A 22,172-nucleotide genomic window follows, 5' to 3' on the forward strand; every position below is an offset into this window, starting at 1 on the left:
AGCTTTATTCTTACATCAGAGAAGTACTTAATTATGACTATTGTTTGTGAAATGGGACATTTGAACTTGCTGTATTTTTTTTCATTACAATTTAAATTTATTAGGAGTTGGACTCTGAACATTTTTACCGACTCTGACCCTGACTCCAGGTACCCAAAATTGTCTCCGACTCCGACTCCACAGCCCTGGAGAAGAGTGACTAGGCTAATTTCAGGACTGCAGGTTGAGTTATGAGAACAAGTTTAAGCAAAAGAAGTGTAAAATTATAAAACAAATTAGTATAGTGGGAAAATGCTATTTAAAACAAGTTCAACAAGAACACGGGGACACAGAAAATTGTTAAGGGTAAATTTTGCAAAATCATAAGTATGTTTTTCTTCACACAGAGAAATACAGAAATAAGGAATAAGTTACCAAGTAGTGTGGTAGATATTAGTACTTCAGGGACCTTCATAACTTGACTTGATGTTATTTTGGAGGAATTAAGTAGATAGGATTGGTGAGCTTTGTTGGGCTGAATGGCCTGTTGTTGTCAAATTATTTCTAATATCCTAATGTGAGAAGAAACTGTAGTACATGTAGGAAAGCTGTGCAGGTGTTGAAAAATCACATAGACTACACCCAGACAGTTCATTAGTCTGGGTTTTAACTGTTCTGGCACCATTTGCTACCAGCCAAGGGTTTCCTACAAATATGTCAAAGGGAAGGCACAACGTAAACTGAATGGATAGGTAAATATCTAGTGCTTTTATCTCTTTAAACTTATTGGATATAATCACCATTTGGCAGTGGTTTTTTGCCTCTTATATTCATAACATTTTCTCTTAATTTTTTTCTGTATCTTCTGTGTCTTTTTTTACTTTATTCTTTATACATTAGCTGGAGTGTCGTCACATCCGCTTCCTTCGCGAAAACTGGGGCTGGTGGATATCCAGAGATGGACAGAAGGTGCAATCCTGGGGTGGCTCTTCCACAAACAGTGGGAAGTGTGCCTGTGGAGAAAGAGGTAAATATTACTTCCTATGGGTTTCTGAGACTGTAAAATTCAGAAGATATGTCATGGGGAGGGGAGGAGAAGCACTACTGCACAATGTATAGGCCTTTGAAAAGTTAGAGGGCATGCAAGACATATTAGGGACTATTATTGTTCTTTCTTTGATTCACTTTGCCCAGATTTTCTGGTTATGGTTGTATTAAACTATATTGTCAGCATTTAGCAAAAGCTAGGAACCAAAACCAGACAGTACACCATTCAATTGCAGGACACAGAAAATGCAGAACAATTTGAATTTGATTAACAGCATGTCCTTGAACTGTTCAAATTAATCAGACCCCACTAGAAACCTATAGCAACACCAGGAGAATGTGCAGTCTCCAAGCAACATTCGGTACTCCAGAATGACAATGTGAAAATAAGATTTTAGATTTTTTTACAAATGTATTAAAAATAAAAAAAAACTTTAAAAATATCCCATTGACATAAGTAACCATGCTTTTTGCTATGACACTTGAAATCTCACTATTGATCATCATTGAGGTGTTTCTACACCTCATTTGGAGTCCACCTGTGGTCAATTCATTTGATTTAACAATATTAGGAAAGGCATACACCTTTCTATAGAATGTCCCACAGCTGACAACATGTATCAGAGCACAAACCAGGCCATTAAGTTGAAGGAATTGCTTGCAGAGCTTAGAAACAGAATTGTGTTGAGGCCCAGATCTGGATAAGGCTACAAAAGTATTCTTGCAGCATGGAGGGCTCCCAAGGGCACAAGGCCTTGATAATTATTAAATGAAAGAAGTTTGGAACAAAAACAAGTCTTTCTAGAGCTGGCATCCAGGACAAAGTGAGGACCAAGTGGACCAAGGACCCAAGGGTCCCTCTGGCCGAGGTCCAGAAAACCTGTGTGGAGATGGGAGAAACCTCCAGAAGGACAACCATTACTACAGCACTCCACTGTTCATCACCTGTGCAATACATTTTCCAAGGGTGAAGCATGGTGGTGGCAGAATCATGCTGTGGGGTTGTTTTCAGTGTCAAGGATTTGGAAACTAGTCACGGTTGAGAGAAAGGTGAGCAGAGCAAAGTACAGAGATATCTTGAATGAAAACCTGCTCAAGAGCACTCTGGGCCTCAGGCTCGACCTCCTCCCAAACTGACAAAGCTTAAAAGTATTCTTCAGGTTTAGGTGTGCAAAGCTTGTCCTGTCATATATAAGAAGGCTATAATTGCTGCCAAAGAGGCATCAGCTAAATGCCAAGTAAAGGGTCTGAATACTTATGTCGATGTGATATTTAGTTTTTAATTTTAAAATAATTTATACACATTTCTAAAATCCCGTTTTCTCTTTGTCATTCTGGGGTATTGAGTGTCTCTTAATGAGGGAAAAAATTAACTTAAATGATTTTAGCACAAGGTAGCAACATAGCAAAATGTGAAAAAAATCAAAGGGTCTAATAGTCTTTATTATATTATAAAACAAATTGTACAACTGACGTGTTTTATAATTTCAATCAATTATATTGGCACAGTGCTCCAAGGTCCTGGTCTCAAATACTGGACTGGACACTGTCTGTGTGATGTTTGCACATTTGGCCAAAGCCCACATAGGTTTTCTCATGTTTCAATCACTGCCTATGTAAATATTTTCAGGACCCTGTTTTTTTCCTACATCCCAAGAGATTTGGGCATTTGGTTGAATACTAACTTTCCATTTTGAAAACTGCTTATCCTAATATAGAGCTAGAGCTCATCTCAGCAACATGGTGTGTAAGGCAGGATGTGGATTTGGATGAGGTTCTAGTGTCGGGGTCATTGCTAATTCTAAACAGGTCAACTGTTAATGTGGATGTGTGTTTGAATTTGTTCTGATGGTGATGAAACAGTGACCTTGTAGCTGAAAAGGGTAAACTCAGAAAGAGGAAGGTTGGTTTGTCAGAACTGATGCTTATTTTAATCAATGTATACAAATACAATGTATATACATATTATATACAAATCTTTTACTATGATAAGTAAGCTGAGAAGAAATAAATATTTTAATATTTGGATGAACCAACGTACACTCAATCTTAATGGACTGCCATGCTTTAAAAGAGGAGAAATAAATTTTTTTATGTGGATGCAGACATTGCTGCTTGAATGCTAGGCTTCATGCGTGGAGGCTACATGTAGTGCCTATAAAAAGAATTCACATATTAGAAGTTTTCATATTTTATTTTTATACAACATTGAATTACAGTGAATTGTATTTGGTTTTTTTTTTGACACTAGTCAGCACAAAAAACTTTTTAATGCCAACGTGAAAACAGAATTACAAATATAAAACAAAAAGCACATGATTGCACAAGCATGCACCCTTTTCAATATAACACACCTAATTCACAGCTGGTGCTGCTGTAATCATAAACTTTTGGTTTTTGCTTGATTTCTGTGTTAATTTATAGTTTTTTTTTTTCATTACAGACTGTAGTGAAGCACATTAGGGGTCCAAGGAAGGGCTTGAGTTTTTAAATAAAAAAAGTACGGCTCAGGCTCAGTGGGTGTCAGTGTATGCTCTGCAGCCCCAGAGTGCTTGATGAGGAAATTAGCTAATCACATTTGCACGTAAAGATGCAATTGGTTGAACCATTTTCCTCATTGTAATTCAGCATGTTTTAATCAAGGTACGTGCACCCATAAATTTTAAAAAGGAGGCTGTGTAGAAGAGATTGTTGGTGGTGTCTTGTCACTTTATCCCTTTAAAATTCTCTAAACTGGCTAGTTTGTTTCCAAGTAGGCCAAGCACTAGGTTTCGCTAATAGTATAGATCTCTTTTCTGCCCCTGACTTTGAGTGTTGGTTTGTCTTCTTGTTATTGGTTGCTGGTTTTACAATCTCCCATTTCTTACCTTAGCCAGTCCCATACTATGATTTCTGTGACAAAGAAAAACGATATTGTTGAGATGTGCAAACATGATAGACATCTGTGCACACAGACTCAAGGCTGTCATGGATGCCAAAGGTGCATCCACTATATACGGGCTTGAGGGTGTGAATACTTATAAGATCATTTATTTTATGCCTTATATTTGTACTGTAAATAATTCAGACCACTTTGCCAAGATCTGTTTTTAATTTTAGCTTAAAGAATCTTTTTCTTGATCTTTGTCAAAAAGGCCAAATTAAATCCACTGTGGTTTAATTTTGTATAAAAATAAAATGTTAAAACATCCAAGGGGATAAATACTTTTTATAGGCACTGCATATGTTTACACATGAGATAATGCGTTAGTGCTATGTTCAAAAGATTTGATCTTAGCCACTTAGTTTATTACCCGCTTTCAGTTGACTAGTTGTGTCTGCTTTGCTTCTGGTTTAGAATATGGATTTGTGTAACTAAGAATTGAACAAAACAGAGTATAAAAGCAATGGATGATTGTATTTAATAATTTTGAAAATAAACAAATGTAGCATTTTTTGTGTGTGTCTCTATATCTAACCTGTTGCTTCTAGGTGACTGTGACCTGGGTTTATCTACCTGCAACTGTGACGCCAATGATGAGGTTTGGCGGTCTGACGAAGGCTACCTGACTGACAAGTCTGTTCTGCCAGTGAGGGAAGTGAGATTTGGTGATACAAGGGATGTTCCTGTGGAGATGGCATTTTACAGTATTGGGAAACTACAATGTAAAGGAGAAAGTAAGATATTTTAACTAAAACTATAAAATTGCTAGAATTAATAATTTATGAAATGTTATTCTTTTAGTTTTGTTTCATTAACAATGGCCAAATTCAATCTTTTACAAATACATTTTACTTCTGGGCAGCATGGTGAAACAGTGGTTAGCCCTTTTGCCTCAAAGTTCCATAGACCTGTATCCAGTTTCTGGTGAGTGGCTATGGTTTGTGTGTTGGAATTGCACTGTTATGGGTCCGACATTCTGAAGATGTGCTTGTTAGACTAATTGGTAAATCCAAATTGGTCTCACGTAAGTATGCATGCGTTCTGTGATGGAGTGGTATCCCATGGCCATCTCCTGCTTTGTGTCTAATACTAAAAATATCTTGTAGAGGAAAATACAAGTGCAAAAAATTGATGGATGGATGAAACTGCTTCCATAACTTCTTTTACCTGTTTACCGTTTTTATTTGTACTTACAAAATATAGCAGCATTAATGAGAGCAACATGAAAAATAAAGAGAATGTAGTCACCCTTGGATATTCACAATTCCAGAAGTCAAACACATTTTCCTAATTTTCTTAAACGTGTGCATCTATGACTCCAAAAACCAAGAGCAGGTACAAGTTGCTAATTAAACCATTAAACCAATTGAAATCAGGAATTGATGTCTGACTGGGAAATTGGACAAAATGTTAACCCAAAAACCCGGTTCCCACCATCCCAAAGCCCAGAAGCATTTCCGAGAAATCTATGAGCCTTTCCTTCAAAAATACCCCGTGTGAAGAGAAATATTGCAATCCTTTAAATGGTTCAAGACAACAACATTTATTTCAGTAGCACATTTTCATACAAAGGATGTAGTTCAAAGTGAATTACAAGATGTCAAAGAAATAGTTGCAATCAAAGACAAACTTTTTACTATTACTCTGCTGACCTAACTTTCTTTCTCATGGGTGGGGGTCGATTTGTTTCAAACCAGTTTTGTTAAACTTGACTTGCATGTATGGAATGTTTTTTGATTTTAATAAAATAAAATATAAAAAAAGACAAATTTAGATAAATTTGATGGTCCAGGTTAGCTCCATTTGCCATAACATCCTTGGACTTGAAAACCATAGATAATCATAACTGAGCTGAGCTAGTGCATTGAGGACACATAACACAGCAAAAGACTGTACAAAGTGCTTTGTGCTTTTATTTTTGTAAAGAAGGGTTCAAAAACCCACAAGTGTAAAAAGTGTAGTAGTCAATAAATAAATTTCCATTAAAACAGTGTTTGTGGAGGTTAAATTGTACAACGCATAATCAATAAATAACTCATAAAAATTAGGTTAAAACACACAGGATTATTTTTCTTTAAAACCAATGCTTGACTTGGTGCTTTTGAAACATGACGCCTCCTTAGCTCACCCTATTAAGTGTGAGGAAACGTCTGCTGGCAGGCGCAGTCAACTGCCTTATGGTCTTAAACCCCAGCCACTTTATTTGGTCACCATTGGGGTGCCCAAGCCTGACTTGTGTCCCTTGCTGCCTTCCCTTGGTGCCTGCAGGAATGAAATGAACCCTACTCTGTCTCCCATTCGCCTTAAGGTCATGCAGTGGATGTTTATTTCTGTAGCAGATTTTCATAAAAGGATGTAGCTGAGGACGGCATGGTGGCGCAGTGGTAGCGCTGCTGCCTCGCAGTTAGGAGACCCGGGTTTGCTTCCCGGGTCCTCCCTGTGTGGAGTTTGCATGTTCTCCCCGTGTCTGCGTGGGTTTCCTCCGGGCGCTCCGGTTTCCTCCTGCAGTCCAAAGACATGCAGGTTAGGTGGATTGGTTATTCTAAATTGGCCCTAGTGTGTGCTTGGTGTGTGGGTGTGTTTGTGTGTGTCCTGCGGTGGGTTGGCACCCTGCCCAGGATTGTTTCCCGCCTTGTGCCCTGTGTTGGCTGGGATTGGCTCCAGCAGACCCCCGTGACCCTGTGTTCGGATTCAGCGGGTTGTAACATGGATGGATGGCTGGATGGATGGATGTAGCTGAAACTATCAATGAAATAGTTACAAGAAAAGAAAAAACAAATTAAAATTAGATAAAAATAATAATGAATAAATAGTATGAAAAATGAATAATGCAAAGTTACATAAGATAGATACAGTATATAATAAAGAGACATAGAGTCCTTAAATATAGAACTGGCTTTTAATTATATAAATACTAGTCCGATGATAAGGTCAGATGGCCAGGAAGGGCAGAAAAAAATGAAAAAAACTCCAATTAGACCTGAAGAAGAAAAATAAAATCTGCAGAGTTTGCAGGCCTAAAGATCGTCCATGATGTGCCCATGATATTGGATGATTGTCTGTATTCTGGATGCTTACTTGTATGGCCTGGCCTCTCCATGACTCTGTGCTGTGTTGCTCCCATTGGTTCTTCATCTGGCTTTAGCCTCATGTGACTCTACATGAGAAAAAGTAAGGTTGTGGACAAGCAGAAACAGCAAGTTTTCTCTCTTTACAGGATTTATAAAGGCTGAAAAAAACATGGATGTGACATTGAAAGCACTGCTTACATCAATCCCCTCCAATTTCCAGAAGAATTCCTCTGATTGTACAGCAGTCCTGCTCAATACATGAGCATCTGTAACTCACAAGAGGCTTAAAATAATGATTTCCATATTTGACTCATTAAGTGCTCTCAAGAATCAGTGTTTTATACAAATCTTGGCTCTGAAAAGTACAATAAACAAAACAAATTAATTTATCAGCTTGAACAAAGCCTTAGGCTCAGACTTATCGGTGTGCTAGCATCACAACTCTGTTATTCTGCCACAAAGCTTTTTAGTAACTGCTGCTTAGCAGCCAGAGAGTCCCTTTCCTTTTGGTACAGGGAGAACAGCTGGATGGTATTTCCAGATGTTCCTAATTTGTTGACTGGGGGTGGAAAATGTCTGACGCCTCGGGGGACAAGGAGCGAGAAAGGCCAGTCTGTGAATGCTGACAAGCTGCGTTTGGCCATCTGTAGTCACTTCCTCTGTAGAGTTGCTTTCCTTCTGATGGCTGAGTCCTGCATAAAAGCCTAAATGGAGAAACAAGTTAAAAATGATCATTAAAATTCCATTCCAGACTTCTCCACAGGCAGAGTCTAACAAAAATGGTGGTTACATTGGGTCTTGCACCGTAAACCAGATATATAGCAAGAGACTCTTAAAATTGGCCATCTTCGGACTTCAAATCCATACTTTCACAGAACAGCCTTTACAACTTGTCCAGTTTAAGCCTATTATGCATATTATGATGACAGTATTTTTTCTGTTGACAATGTTGAAGGCCAACCAGAACTTGTCCATCTTCAAGAGATGTCCTACAACAAAGGAGTTCTGCAGTCAAACTCTTGTCTTTGTCATATGAAGAAGACCCATTGACTAGGCGAGAATAAATCTCTGAAGGTGTATCATTCTTTAGTTTTAGCTATTCAATGATAGCACAGTGCTTGATTTACATGTTTTGCCTTCCATGTTGACTTGATTCTGAAACCAGAAATACACATTATAAGCCACCCACACATTCCAGAAACTTATAATTAAGGTATTTAAGTACACAGTAGCTAACCTAAGGTCATTTAAAAATCAATACTATAGAATATGTCATTCAGGTTCAGGCCCAAAAACTTTTGATTACCTCTCACATGTTAGGAGGACACCATTGTGGAAGTAAAAGGGATAAACTATCATATCCCTTTGTGTTAGTCATGTCTGGGTCATACTGGTGGAACCATGTGGAAATGTGGCACATCATGTTGCGCCTAAGACATGTCCTATCCAAATGTGGCTGAATGTATTTGTACTGAATGAAAGTCAGTACCCCACCCATTGACTGTGGAAAGCACCTACAGCACGAGGAAGTGGATAGAGACAGATGGTTGCAGGACTCTGAATTAGCACCTGCAGTAGGTTTTGGTAATATTATAAAAATGATTTAAAACTCATTCAAAGTTCATATAAGATTACTATGAATCACAACTATGTATTGGCATTAAAGTCTAAAATTAGAGCTACCTTTTCAAATTATGGACATGAATGAATCTGTAACCAAAAAAAGAATAAACTAAAATGTACTAATTACTTTTGCTCTTTTAAAAATGCCATCCACAGCCTTTCTCTTTCTAAATATTCTCAAAAACATTGACCGAACCTAAGTTATAAATATAAATTGGAAACTGGTCTGTGGTGCTTCATTCTGTTCCATTGTGACATAGTTCTCCAAAAGACTGCCTGTGGGCACCCTGACTCCTTCACTTCACATACTAATGACAAAGTTTTAATAATAGTGTCATATTTTAGCTCCACTGCTTGTGCATCCTTCTTGAGAAACTCACAACCTATAGATTTCTCTATACACAGTACAACATGAATTAATGTGACTTAAACTTCTCACAGTGGATGTTGTAAAAGAAATCAACATATTAAGTAAAGAAAGAAACTTATCCTCTACTAGGATAAGTTTGATAAAACCTCTTTGAGCGAGAAACCAGGCAGGTGGAAACTTTTTCAATACATCTTTAATTATCTCTTTAGGAAATCCTGAAAAGGGAGCATTCATTACAGCAGTCTGTTACAGAATGGTCAAAAAGTTAAGGCAAAGGTGTGTTTTATAAACAACGGCATTTACATAATAGTGCTGATTAATGCATACATTTACTTTGATTGGTTCATTGACTTACACCCAGATAACTTATTGAAATAAAAGTCTATTCTATTACACTCTTTTTCTTCTTATATCTTTTAGGTTCAGCTATTATCCTTGAAATCTCTGTGTATGTGACAACTGCCCAGTCTTGTTGTTTATAGGACATTAACTGATCTCTTAATCATCTCCTAGTACATTTTGTGTATTACATCAACCTTAACCATTTCAGTCATTCTCTTCATTACATTTCTAAAACAAATGATTTTATATTTCAATATGCACTACAGACCAAAATACTTAACTATTGTTACGTCCAAATTATTCTCTCACAGTGTAAACAAATATTGGATTTTCTGGGTTTTCTGTTTTCTTATAAAGTTCACCAGGCAGTGCAGCTTCAACAGATCCATTCCTTATGGTGCACTGTAGGATCCAATCTTCTTGCACAGTGCCTATAAGGGAGATGCTCTGAAGATGGTCTTTATGAAATATTCTGACCATTACAAGCATTATGGAGCATCTTTGTGTGGTGTATCCAAAACAAGGGAGATGTTCATTGATTTTTGTCATGGCTAGAAGCTGATCTCATTATTTCAACAATTACAGCCTCCGAAATGTTGAATGAACATTCGTTACTGACTCTAGCTTTGCAGGAAAAAAGAGTTACTGTACATTAAGGTTTATGTTTATTTCTGTTTAGCTCTTGCATTGCTAGATTAATTAGACCTTGATTTTATTTTTACTTGTCAGGGTGTACAGTATGGTTGGTTGCCTGATGTATTACACATATAGTATACTTGGCATTTGACACCTAATATAAAGTTAAGTTATATATATTTGGAGTCCCACTATTTGCAGATACCAAATGAGGTCACAGCATACAGGTATGCATTTTGTCATGTATGATTGCATATGCACATATGGTAAGATGTGATGCACATGTCGTGTCAGATCACCACACATGAGCACATCTTGTGAACATGCACAGATCACAACAGACTGTATCATGAGATTGTGACTCACATTACATCAGACCTTGCATCATGTCAGGTAGACCTGGTGAATGTGTGCGCTGGGAGGACATATTAAGTTTATTTTTCTGTATGCACAATGTTCATAGAATAATGAAATTCTAACTTGCATGTCTCCTCAGAACAGAAGGCAGTAATACAATACCAGTACAAGCAAGATATACCGTATGTATATTACATAATGCTATATTGTGTATCTGTCTGATATGCAGATCCACACCATTTAACCTGTCTTCATCATATTTTTGTACAGATTTCCCATTTGTACAGGGGAACCCAATAGGGTGTGTTTTGTTCTTAAATTTATTTGGTTCCCCCATCATAGGCAGCAACAGGTACAGTGTCTGTTATATTACAATCTATACTAATTAATAAAAGGCAAAGCCCTCACTGACTCACTGACTGACTGACTGACTGACTCACTCATCACTAATTCTGCAACTTCCCGTGTAGGTGGAAGGCTGAAATTTGACAGGCTGATTCCTTACAGCTTACTTACAAAAGTTAGGCAGGTTTCATTTCGAAATTCAACGCGTAATGGTCATAACTGGAACCTCTTTTTTCACAATATACTGTAATGGACGGCAGCTCGATGGCCGTGGGAGGAGGAGTTGAGTGTCACGTCATCACGCCTCCCACGTAATCACGTGAAAAGACTGTGAACGCAGTAGGGAGAAATGAAGGAGGAGCCGCAAACAGCGAAGAACAAAAAATTCATTAAACAATTGAGAAGGGAGCGAAACAATAAGAAGCGAGTGAGTGAAGCATACAAGCATCTTCATAAGGGAAACAAAGCACGGTGTAAAACGTAAGTTTAAATTAAGTTTATAGAAATGCTCCCGCTGTGGATTGCAATAACATATTCGCGAGATAAAAGAACGCAGTAGGGAGAAATGAAGGAAGAGCCGCAAACAGCGAAGAACAAAAAATTCATTAAACAATTGAGAAGGGAGCGAAACAATAAGAAGCGAGCGAGTGAAGCATACAAGCATCTTCATAAGGGAAAAAAGCATGGTGTAAAACGTAAGTTTAAATTAAGTTTATAGAAACTCTCCCACTGCGGATTGCAATAACATATTCGCGAGATAAAAGTTTAATGAGAAGACATGAGGTATAAACGAACCACACGCCGTAGCGCAACGTTAGGGACTTCACCTCTGGCGCTGACGTTCGAGATTTGATTCCCGAGAGGGGATGCAATGAGTGTGTACGCATGAAGAGCACAGAATTAGGGCGAAACACATGACGTGTACTCTTTGCATAATTTGAAAGTAAACAATTTCAACCATTCTATGATCTGCTTCTCGCAACTGAAAGACGGCACATGGCGGATGTTAGCCGACTTGCTGACCGCAACGTTAGGAGCTTCAACTCTGGTGCTGACGATAGAGATTCGATTCCCGAGAGGGGATGCAGTGAGTGTATACGCCTGATGAGCCCAGAATTAGGGAGAAACACGTGTCGCATACTCTTTGCATTATTTGAAAGTAAACTATTAAAACCATTGTATGATCTGCTTCTGGGAACAGAAAGAGGGCACGTGGCGGACGTAAGGCGACTTGCTGACAAACCACAAGCGTGACCTGGCAGGGAACCACCCATACAATCAGATTGTGATTCAGAAAACGAATGCCATGAATGTAATTACCACGATCTACATACAGTCAAATAAACGAAACACACGCCGTAGTGCGACACCTGTGAAAAGGGAGCTTCACAAAAAAACAGATCCTTAACAAATTGTTATTGGTATATTTTCGATCCGTTTAAAAAGGTTTTCTTTTCTTCTTAATAAAAAATTAAAAGCAGTACTTCGCCGCAACGAATCGCGAGAATTTGGCTATATATATCTGCTTCTCGCAATTAAAAGAGGGCACGTAGCAGATGTTAGACGACTTGATGACCAAGCATAAGCGTTACCTGCCAGGTAACCACCCATACAATCAGATTGTGATTCAGACTAGGAATGCAATGAATGTAATTACCCCGATCTACATACAAGGTGAAAGTCTTGCAACATTCAAAGATGATGGTTTGGGATAAGTACACCATGGAACATAAAAGAGCTTATGAAGCCTTGAACCGAAAAAAGCAAGATCTCACAGATCATAAAAAAAAAAAAAAAGGAGGTAATGTCGTTTTACTCGCTGTAGATTTTAGTCAAACATTACCAGTTATTCCACGAGGGAGACCAGCAGATGAACTCAACGCGTGTTTAAAATCCATGCTTCTCCCATGGTCGGTTATATGTCGCGTGTTCTCGGGTAGGTACACCAAAAAATGTATACATTTAAGCATGTAATGGGCAAACAAAAAATGAGGTACAGCAATCCCTCCTCCATTGCGGGGGTTGTGTTCCAGAGCCACCCGCGAAATAAGAAAATCCGCGAAGTAGAAACCATATGTTTATATGGTTATTTTTATATTGTCATGCTTGGGTCACAGATTTGCACAGAAACACAGGAGGTTGTAGAGAGACAGGAATGTTATTCAAACACTGCAAACAAACATTTGTCTCTTTTTCAAAAGTTTAAACTGTGCTCCATGACAAGACAGAGATGACAGTTCTGTCTCACAATTAAAAGAATGCAAACATATCTTCCTCTTCAAAGGAGTGCGTGTCAGGAGCACAGAATGTCACATAGATAGAGAAAACAATCTCTAGCAGACAAATCAATAGGGCTGTTTGGCTTTTAAGTATGCGAAGCACCGCGGCACAAAGCTGTTGAAGGCGGCAGCTCACACCCCCTCCGTCAGGAGCAGGGAGAGAGAGAGAGAGAGAGATAGAGAGAGACAGAGTTTGTTTTTCAGTCAAAAATCAATACGTGCCCGTCGAGCTTTTAAGTATGCGAAGCACCGTGCAGCATGTCATTTCAGGAAGCAGCTGCACAAAAGATAGCAACGTGAAGATACTCTTTCAGCATTTTTAGACGAGCGTCCATATCGTCTAGGTGTGCGAACAGCCCCCCTGCTCAATCCCCATACGTCAGGATCAGAGAAAGTCAGCGCAAGAGAGAGAGAAGAGTAAGCAATCTAGCTTCTCAGCCATCTGCCAATAGCGTCCCTTGTATGAAATCAACTGGGCAAACCAACTGAGGAAGCATGTACCAGAAATTAAAAGACCCATTGTCCGCAGAAATCCGCGAACCAGCAAAAAATCCGCGATATATATTTAAATATGCTTACATATAAAATCCGCGATGGAGTGAAGCCGCGAAAGGCGAAGCGCGATATAGCGAGGGATCACTGTATACCCGAAGGCACTGCAGTAGTACTCAATGTAACTTTACTTCTTAAATGTTAATGTTTTACTGTTTAATAATTTATACGCTTCTTATATGTTGTTCAAATTCTTTTATCAAAATACCAGTGACAGCGCAATGCACGATAACATGGAGTGAATACACTATACGCATCCGCCCACGGCCGCCCTGGTGTGCGCAGATAGGAGTTGATTCTACAATAAAATAAAATAAAGATAAAAAGAGTAATACAATCATCACCCATAAAGCGGATAGCAGACGTGACGTACTATATGTGTACCAGATTTCAAGTCAATAGGTGAAACGGTTTGCGAGCTACAGGTGATTTAAAATCCAGGACAGACAAACGAATAGCCACGGTAGCAAATTATAGAAGAAGATTTTACTGTTTCATAATTTATATTTATATGAAATGTGCTTCTTATATATTACTTCATATTCTCATATGATAATGATGTTAATGTTGTTTATATTGATTTCTATGTTATTGTAAGTGCATGTATGTGTGTATATGTATGTATGTATGTATGTATATATATATATATATATATATATATATATATAAAATATATGTGTATATGTATATATAATATATGTATATATATATATATAATATATATATATCTGTATATGTGTGTATATATATATATATATATATATATATATATATATATATATAATATATAATATATGTGTATATATATATATATATGTGTATATGTATGTATATATATAATATATGTGTATATGTATATGTATATATATATATGACAACAACACTCATAACAATGACAACACAATTACATTGACAATCATGTTATGTTATTTTTAAAATGTTTCCTTTACTTTTTCATAACCTCTTTAACACACTACTTCTCCGCTGCGAAGCGCGGGCATTTTGCTATATAATATATGTGTATATGTATATATAATATATGTGTATATGTGTGTATATATATATATATATGTGTATATGTATGTATATATATATATATATATATATATATATATATATATATATATATATATATATATGTGTATATATATAATATATGTATATATGTATGTATATATATATATATATATATATATATATATATATATATATATAATATATGTGTATATGTATGTATATATATATATATATATATATAAAATATATGTGTATATGTATGTATATATATAATATATGTGTATATGTGTATATATATATATATATATATATATATATATATATATATATATATATATATATATATATATATGACAGCAACACTCATAACAATGACAACACAATTACATTGACAATCATGTTACGTTATTTTTAAAATGTTTCCTTTACTTTTTCATAACCTCTTTAACACACTACTTCTCCGCTGTGAAGCGCGGGTATTTTGCTAGTATTTTTATAATTCTTATCAGATCTAACCATACCATCACATATCAGACTGCACACTTTGTACACATTAATGCTTCAGATCATCTGACACAGCTTGCTATATGGTCATGTGCCTTCACCACATCTATAATTTTATCTTAATTCAATAATAATAATAATAATTCAATAAGGATGTGCCCTGATACCATCAAAGCTCTACATGGGCTGTTCTATCTAGTGCTCTGTGACTTCTTTACAGGACATTATCCATCCTTACATTTACTAGATCTCTTTATCAAGTTTTAACCAGGTGGGTGCAAAGCTGGATTCTGACATAGGATGTGGTACCAATCCATTTATAGGGCATAGTCATGCACTCATACAACCAGACTAGGCAAACTCATAGTTGCCAGTAGACCTGTGGGGCTCAACATGAAGAACATGTAGACTCCAAACAGACAGTGACAGAATGGGAATTTGTACCCGGCGTGGTGCTACCCTGGATTGGAGATGACTTCTTGATTTATGATGGAGCCAGTTTCTGAAATGTGGAGGCAGGGTGAGTTGAGCCCATGTTGGCCACTGTTAACTGGGTGCCATGCCATGTGCTGCTCAGTGTCTGTACTGGTATAATGATATTTAAACAGAATAATGGAATAGCCCTAGGAAGAGGGATACTCAGTTATGGTTTTGGATGTCTGCAGTGGCTGTATGCTTTCACTTTAACCAGTTTCTTAATTAGAATCAGTTTATTTACTAATAAAGCAATATTTTTGGGCTTAGTTTGAGTTGCTTGTTATAATTCAGAACCTTTAATTGCATATTTTAGTTTAAACAGCAGCATTAAGGTTTTCATTGTTGCCTGTTTTTTTTTACCCAGCCATCAGTTAATAATGAGGGCAAATGACAAAGGAACCAACGTCTCTCAAGCTAATGTGCTTCCAATTAAACCTGTGAGCATACATCGTGAATTATTTATGTGAATACAATGTTCTGAAATAAATAAATCAATAAAGATCTTAGAAAACAAATAACATACGGTACTATTTTTGTCTTGAAGAATGAAAGCACTAATAACCCATAAAATAAAACACCAAGCTAGGCCTAGCTTCTAATTACAAAACTGGTGCTAAAACCTGCAGCCACTGTGAACCTACAGGACTGTAATCGAGTACTCCTGTTCTAGGAGAAAGAGCATCTGAGAGACAGAATAGAAATCTGTGAGGTTTTGTTAAGCCGTTGCACGGGTTATTATTAGTCATATAATGAGCTGAGAAACAGAGAAACAAAAGGAGAAATGTGAACTTGAAGGCAGAAATTATCTCTTTTTACAAGATGGGCTGGAATTAAAACCACCATGACCCTTCAATTTTACACCTTTGGTTTTAGATGATCAGTAAGCTTTTTACATGATCATCCATAACAATTACTTTAGAAAAGTTCCAACATCAAGGCAAAATTTTGAAAAGCAGCTCAGCGTACACTGTATGTAGTGATCTCTCTCCAACAACTCGATCTCATCTGACATTGTCATCCTGAGGCTACATCACTGTTATACTATGTATTATTAATTTTAATGTCACTGTTCTCTGTGCTCACTGTTATAGACTCATTCATACAGGCAGACCAAATATGGTACAGAGGGGCACAGCTTCAGTATTTAGAATTGCCGAGCCAAGCACAGGACTAGAGAGCCATAGACAACTGGAAAATTGAATAGTCAGCCTAAAGACAGACTAGTATATTTCTGTCTTCTGTCAGTACTGTACACTATTTTCTTTCCTTGTTGGGAGAATGAGAACTGTATATAGGCATTGTGCTATTCCTGTATTTTTTGAAGGTGGGGCTGGAATCCTTCCTGTCCTTGTTTGGATCGGAGCCAAGAGCCTGTACAAGGAGCAACGAGTATATAAGAATGGACACCTACGGCCAACACTTTGAAGCTTCCGGGCGGAAGAGAATGTCTTCCGTCCGAGGCCGGGCAGAAGATTATTTCTGCTGTCCGGCTAAAATCCTTTCAGCGTGGCAACGAAAGATGGCAGGCTGCGTAGGTCGAGCCTTCCACATGCTTGATATGTCTGTCATAAGCTTCCCGTTTGTAATGCCACGTAAAACCGTCAATAAAGAGCTAGAATTATCCTAACTTGTCGTGTAAGCTTGTAATCATCATTTTGCATGCTGGGTGGGATAATATTTTTTTATTTAAATTCAGGTTATTAAAACGCCGCAATTGAAAAGAACACATTTCCAGAGAGCTAATGCCTCTCTCACGGAAGCAATCACTCCACCGCTATTGCATCCACCTCAGTCTGATTTGCAGCTGAATTCAATACTCTCCACGGCACATTTACTTCTTCAGAAGTACTGAGCACCGCATATGCTCAGGTAAAACTGTGTTTGAGAAAATTTAACCATAAAAGTGATCAATATTGTAGTAGAAAGCTTAACTTTACATTTGTTTTTCTTTCACAGAGACCACGATACCAGTGCTAGAATCATGTGCTGCACTCAAAGTGGCAGGCTTCACCAAGTCTGGGCGCTATGTAATTGACCCTGATGGACCAGGCAAAGGTGTGTCACAGTTTGAAGTTTCTTGTGACATGACATCTGACCCAGTGACAGGTAATTATGAGCTGCGCAGAAGCAATACCTTGTATTTAGTTTAGTGTCCATCAGAATCTAGAATCTGTTGGATTTCATTAATGCTGAAATGTTTGCATTGAGGTTGTATTTATATGAGCTGATATGGCAGTAGAGTATTTTACTATGTAGGAACATGAAAATGCAGAAGATAAAACTTGGGCAATGTGCTCTGTCCTCTAGCGACACTATTTTTAGTCTTAAGTTATATTTTGTTTTTGACATAAGCTTCAACCCCACAGCCTTGAACAGGATTCAGTCGGTTTAAAAATCAATGGATGGGTGACTTGGGGTCAGATTGGTGGATCTGAGGCTACGGATATGCGCTGGTATTTGGAATGTTGCCGGTTCAAATCACTGTTACTGCCAAAAGAGATCCTACTCTGCTGGGCCCTTGAACAAGGCCCTTAACCTACAATTGCTACAGGGGCGCTGTACAATGGCTGACAAGGAGTATGAGAAAATTAACAAATTTCAAATACAAGAAATTGTATAAGGCAAAATAAAGGACAAAAAAAAATTAAATAGTTCATGATGATCATCCCCATCATATTCTGTACTGCTTTTCTTGGTCACAGTGGCAGTGGTAGAAGGCCGAGTATGGTAAACCAGAGAAAAAGCTGCTAAAGGATTTAATCCCTCAAAGTGGGTTCTGGTTCTCAATTCTCTCTTCTTCATATTGTATGAAACATCACTATATCATGGAGAATGGGCCCTGAAACATTGCCTAGGAATTTAACTTTGAATGCTTATAACTTAATCTCATTCTTTAGCTTGTGTCTTTTAATGAAGATGATAATGTGGGGTGACTTGTAGGTAATTCATTGACTTTGCTGGAAGAGTTGACTCCTGCTTCACTACCACCTTCCAGTACAAATCATACTATAATGTTACCTCTTCACCCAGTTTTACAGTCATAAGACATAAGAAATATACAAATTTTGACAAACCGGTGGAGACCATTCAGTCCATCAAGCCCATTTGTTTAGGTAATAGTTAAGCTGTGCCAATATCTCATCCAGATTCTTCTTAAAGGTTGTGAAGGTTTCTGCTTCAACTGCATGGCTTGTATATCCTTGTAGAGAGTGCAAGCCACTCTTTTCTGAAAGATACCCATAACCCCGGATTTGTAGGTGACACCTCTCATCCCAACCACATTACGTGGACCTCACCAGTGCACAATGGAGATAAAGCCTAAAAGGACCTTCTCATTCACAAACTGCAGAGAAAATTATCCTCAGGCTCTCAAATAGGATTTTCTCCATGCCCCAACTTTGTCTTGATCTCTCATCTATGAAAGTAATAAATTGGAACAGTGACAAAATGTTCCAATGACAAAGTTGTAGCCTCATCTTCAAGAGTGCAGATACAACACTTGCTTGGGAAATACCTAAATGGCAAACAACTGAACCTCTCAAAAGACACCTCAAGTTATTTGGTCATGAGTAGTGATGAACAAAACAATCTAGTGAATCTCAGTGTTTGGCTTTGCAAGAAAATCTGTGAACTAAATTGCATTCCATATATTGTAAAATTTATGAAGTTCACACAAGAGGAAAGGTATTTAGTTCCAGTCTGGAAGCATTTTTGTGCATACCTGTATCTACAAACGTAAACTACAGTATGTATCACCAAACTAATCTCCATTCACCTCTAGATATTTTGTTGAGCCATCAGCAATGTACATTATTGTTGTTTTTGTGGCAGTATGTACTATGATGATCATTTTGCCAATTATGATGACAATCTTGGTGATCGCAATTCTAAAATTCTAAAATTATATTGGAAACAGAAAAGAAACTTGGAGATCACCTGTGCATGAAGCATGCATATCCTTAACCAGGAGAGGGCACTTATTAAGGTATAGGCAGCGGTGACTTTCCATGTCCTGGGGCCTCATGTATAAACAGTGCGTACGCACAGAAATCTTGCGTACGAATGTTTCCATGCTCAAATCGCGATGTATAAAACATTAACTTGGCGTAAAGCCATGCACATTTCCACGGTACCTCATACCCTGGCGTACGCAATTTCTCCGCTCGGTTTTGCAGACTGGCGGCACCCAGCGTCAAAGCAGTGCTACTGTTCCTGTGTGGTCACCCTTTCTTTCTTAGACCCACATTCCTGACGCGGCTTTATAAATACACTGAAATTAACTGCATATTGTTTATTAGTGTAATGCATCTGATTGTAATTAACCTGAAGAAATATAATGGTCCAGGGAATAGCCATAGTATTCCAAATACCATAACTGCTTTAGCATTGTTACTCTAACATCTTCTTCTTCTTTCAGCTGCTCCCGTTAAGGGTTGCCACAGCAGATCATCTTTTTCCATATTACTCTCACTGCACCACTCGGAGTATTTATATCACTGTATCTGAGTGGGGAATCACAGCAGCAGCTGATCGGAAAGAGAATTATCGGGACACAGTTTCAAGCACACACTACCTCAGCCACAACGCATCAAAGCCTTTCCTGTACGGACCTCGCGTTTCAGAAACAGTTTCATCCCAAGAACTATAAACGCACTCAATCAAGTGCTCCTTGTAGAACTGTCTATATTTGTAAGTACTATTACCCCACTGTAAACTTGCACTACAGTTCTAATATTGCACAACCTGCGCCACTTTATAAAGTGCGTATGATGACAATATCATTTTTAAGATGAAATGCAGCAAAATATGTTGCTTATAGTATACAGATAAATCTTTAACTTCATTTAAATAATCTGTATTGTTAATAATTAAACATGTGAGGATACGGTGCCGCAGCGCTAGCTAGTTCATGGATAGCTCCTGCCTTGTGCTGTATTATTGCTGGTGCTGACGCGACACTGGAAGGATAGACGGAGAGAATAATTAAACAAGTACTATGAAGATATTTCAATGTTCCTTAAAACTTTTGAAGAATCGGTGTTCTAAGCTTACAGATGGCTTAATGTCTATTACATAGCTGATTGTGTGGCGATTGGGTATTTGGAGAAAGAAAAGTAAGGACAGGAATTGGAGGTTAGTACGTTTGAAAGAGACAGTACTTCTGTAATAAATTATTTCATCGAAGGTCGCGCATGGCGCAGCAAGCCTCTTGCGTGAGATATGAACAATCACTGCGCCACCGTGTTCCCATGTTTAATAACATGCTTTCATTCCTATCATCATGAAAAAGATATCACGTATACATCTCAGTATTTTAATTATTCAGAGAGCTGTAATATCACGAATGTAATGGATTCTGTGTCCTGTCGGAGTAAGAGAAAGAATGGAAGCACGTAGTGATTCACATACATAGAGCACATAGAAGATCAAACACAGAACAAAGCATTTAACATGCTACTTTAGTTACGATGGGATTTGAGAAACTAGTAAAATAAACGATTTTAAGATGAAGTTTATGATGTTCTACTTTAATGACAAAATAAGCTACGTGATTAAAGTGGAAATTTCGAGATTAAAGTTGACATTTCGTGCTTTTTTCCCCACTGTGTGCCTATTTTTTTTTCTCTGTACCCTAATAAGCTTTCATATGACACTCAGACGGTCTGCTACGAGTCGCCTTTTCACGCCGACTTTGATATGTGACAACTTCTTTTTTATTTCGGGCACTGTGCGACTTTGTGAACTTGAGCTTTCGAGTTTCTCCAACACTTTTGTCACTCGATCAACTTCCTTTTGTTAATTATACCACTGTTTAAACCAACAAATACTACGTTTTTCCTTTGCCTCCACTTGGTATTCGCTGAAATTCTTATATTTTCCCCCGTGCTTTTCCCATTGTCTTTTCACAGAAGGCTATTTATATCAATTTGCATATTCAAAGAGGCGTAATTCTGGGAGGAGTTGGGGCGGGACAGAAGGCACGTGCACGTGCGTTACTTTTCACGCTGATCGGGATTTATGTAGTGGAAGAACGTGAAAGTTTGCTTACGCACAGATTCCTGTATCTGGATTTTTCTGTGCGTACGCACATTCCCGCTTTTGTGCTTACGCCATGTTATAGTGTGAGTTCTACGCACGGCGTTATACATGAGGCCCCTGGTGTTTTCCTTTGGTGGAGACCGAGATATATGCACAGTGGTGTGTCTTTGCATGGAAAATATGCAGAATGTTACATTTTAAAAAATGTATTGCACTCCTCCTAGCATACAAAGATTTAATGGTACTGGTGCTTGGTTGATTATACAGCTGCAGAAAGGAACACAGGTAAACACAGAAGAGTAAAAGAGGTGTTAGAAAACAATAATCTATGAATTTACAGAGTCTTATTTATTCTGGAAGGTAACATTTGCGCATACACTCACCGGCCACTTTATTAGGTACACCTGCTAAATTGATTGTTAATGCAAATGTCTAATGAACCAATCACATGGCAGCAACTTAATGAATTTAGACATGCACACATTGACAAGACAACCTGCTGAAGTTCAGACTGAGCATCAGAATGAGGAAGAAAGCTGATTTAAGTGACTTTGAATGTGGCATGATTGTTGGTTCCAGACAGGCTGGTCTGAATATTTCAGAAGCTGCTG

The 22,172-nt window shown here is 37.8% G+C and overlaps 1 protein-coding gene across 1 annotated transcript in view; it reads left to right on the forward strand.

The window, feature by feature from the left end:
* LOC114653453 (uncharacterized) overlaps window positions 1–22,172 on the forward strand; it is a 61,654-nt gene that overhangs the window by 36,177 nt on the left and 3,305 nt on the right. Inside the window, exons 9-11 of the mRNA XM_028803791.2 lie at window positions 880–1,006; window positions 4,498–4,683; window positions 17,479–17,628. Of these exons, the coding sequence (XP_028659624.2) occupies window positions 880–1,006; window positions 4,498–4,683; window positions 17,479–17,628 (463 nt within the window). The remainder of the gene's footprint in view (window positions 1–879; window positions 1,007–4,497; window positions 4,684–17,478; window positions 17,629–22,172) is intronic.

The sequence above is a fragment of the Erpetoichthys calabaricus genome, chromosome 6, assembly GCF_900747795.2.
Source record: "Erpetoichthys calabaricus chromosome 6, fErpCal1.3, whole genome shotgun sequence".
In the NCBI taxonomy this organism is placed as follows: domain Eukaryota; kingdom Metazoa; phylum Chordata; class Cladistia; order Polypteriformes; family Polypteridae; genus Erpetoichthys; species Erpetoichthys calabaricus.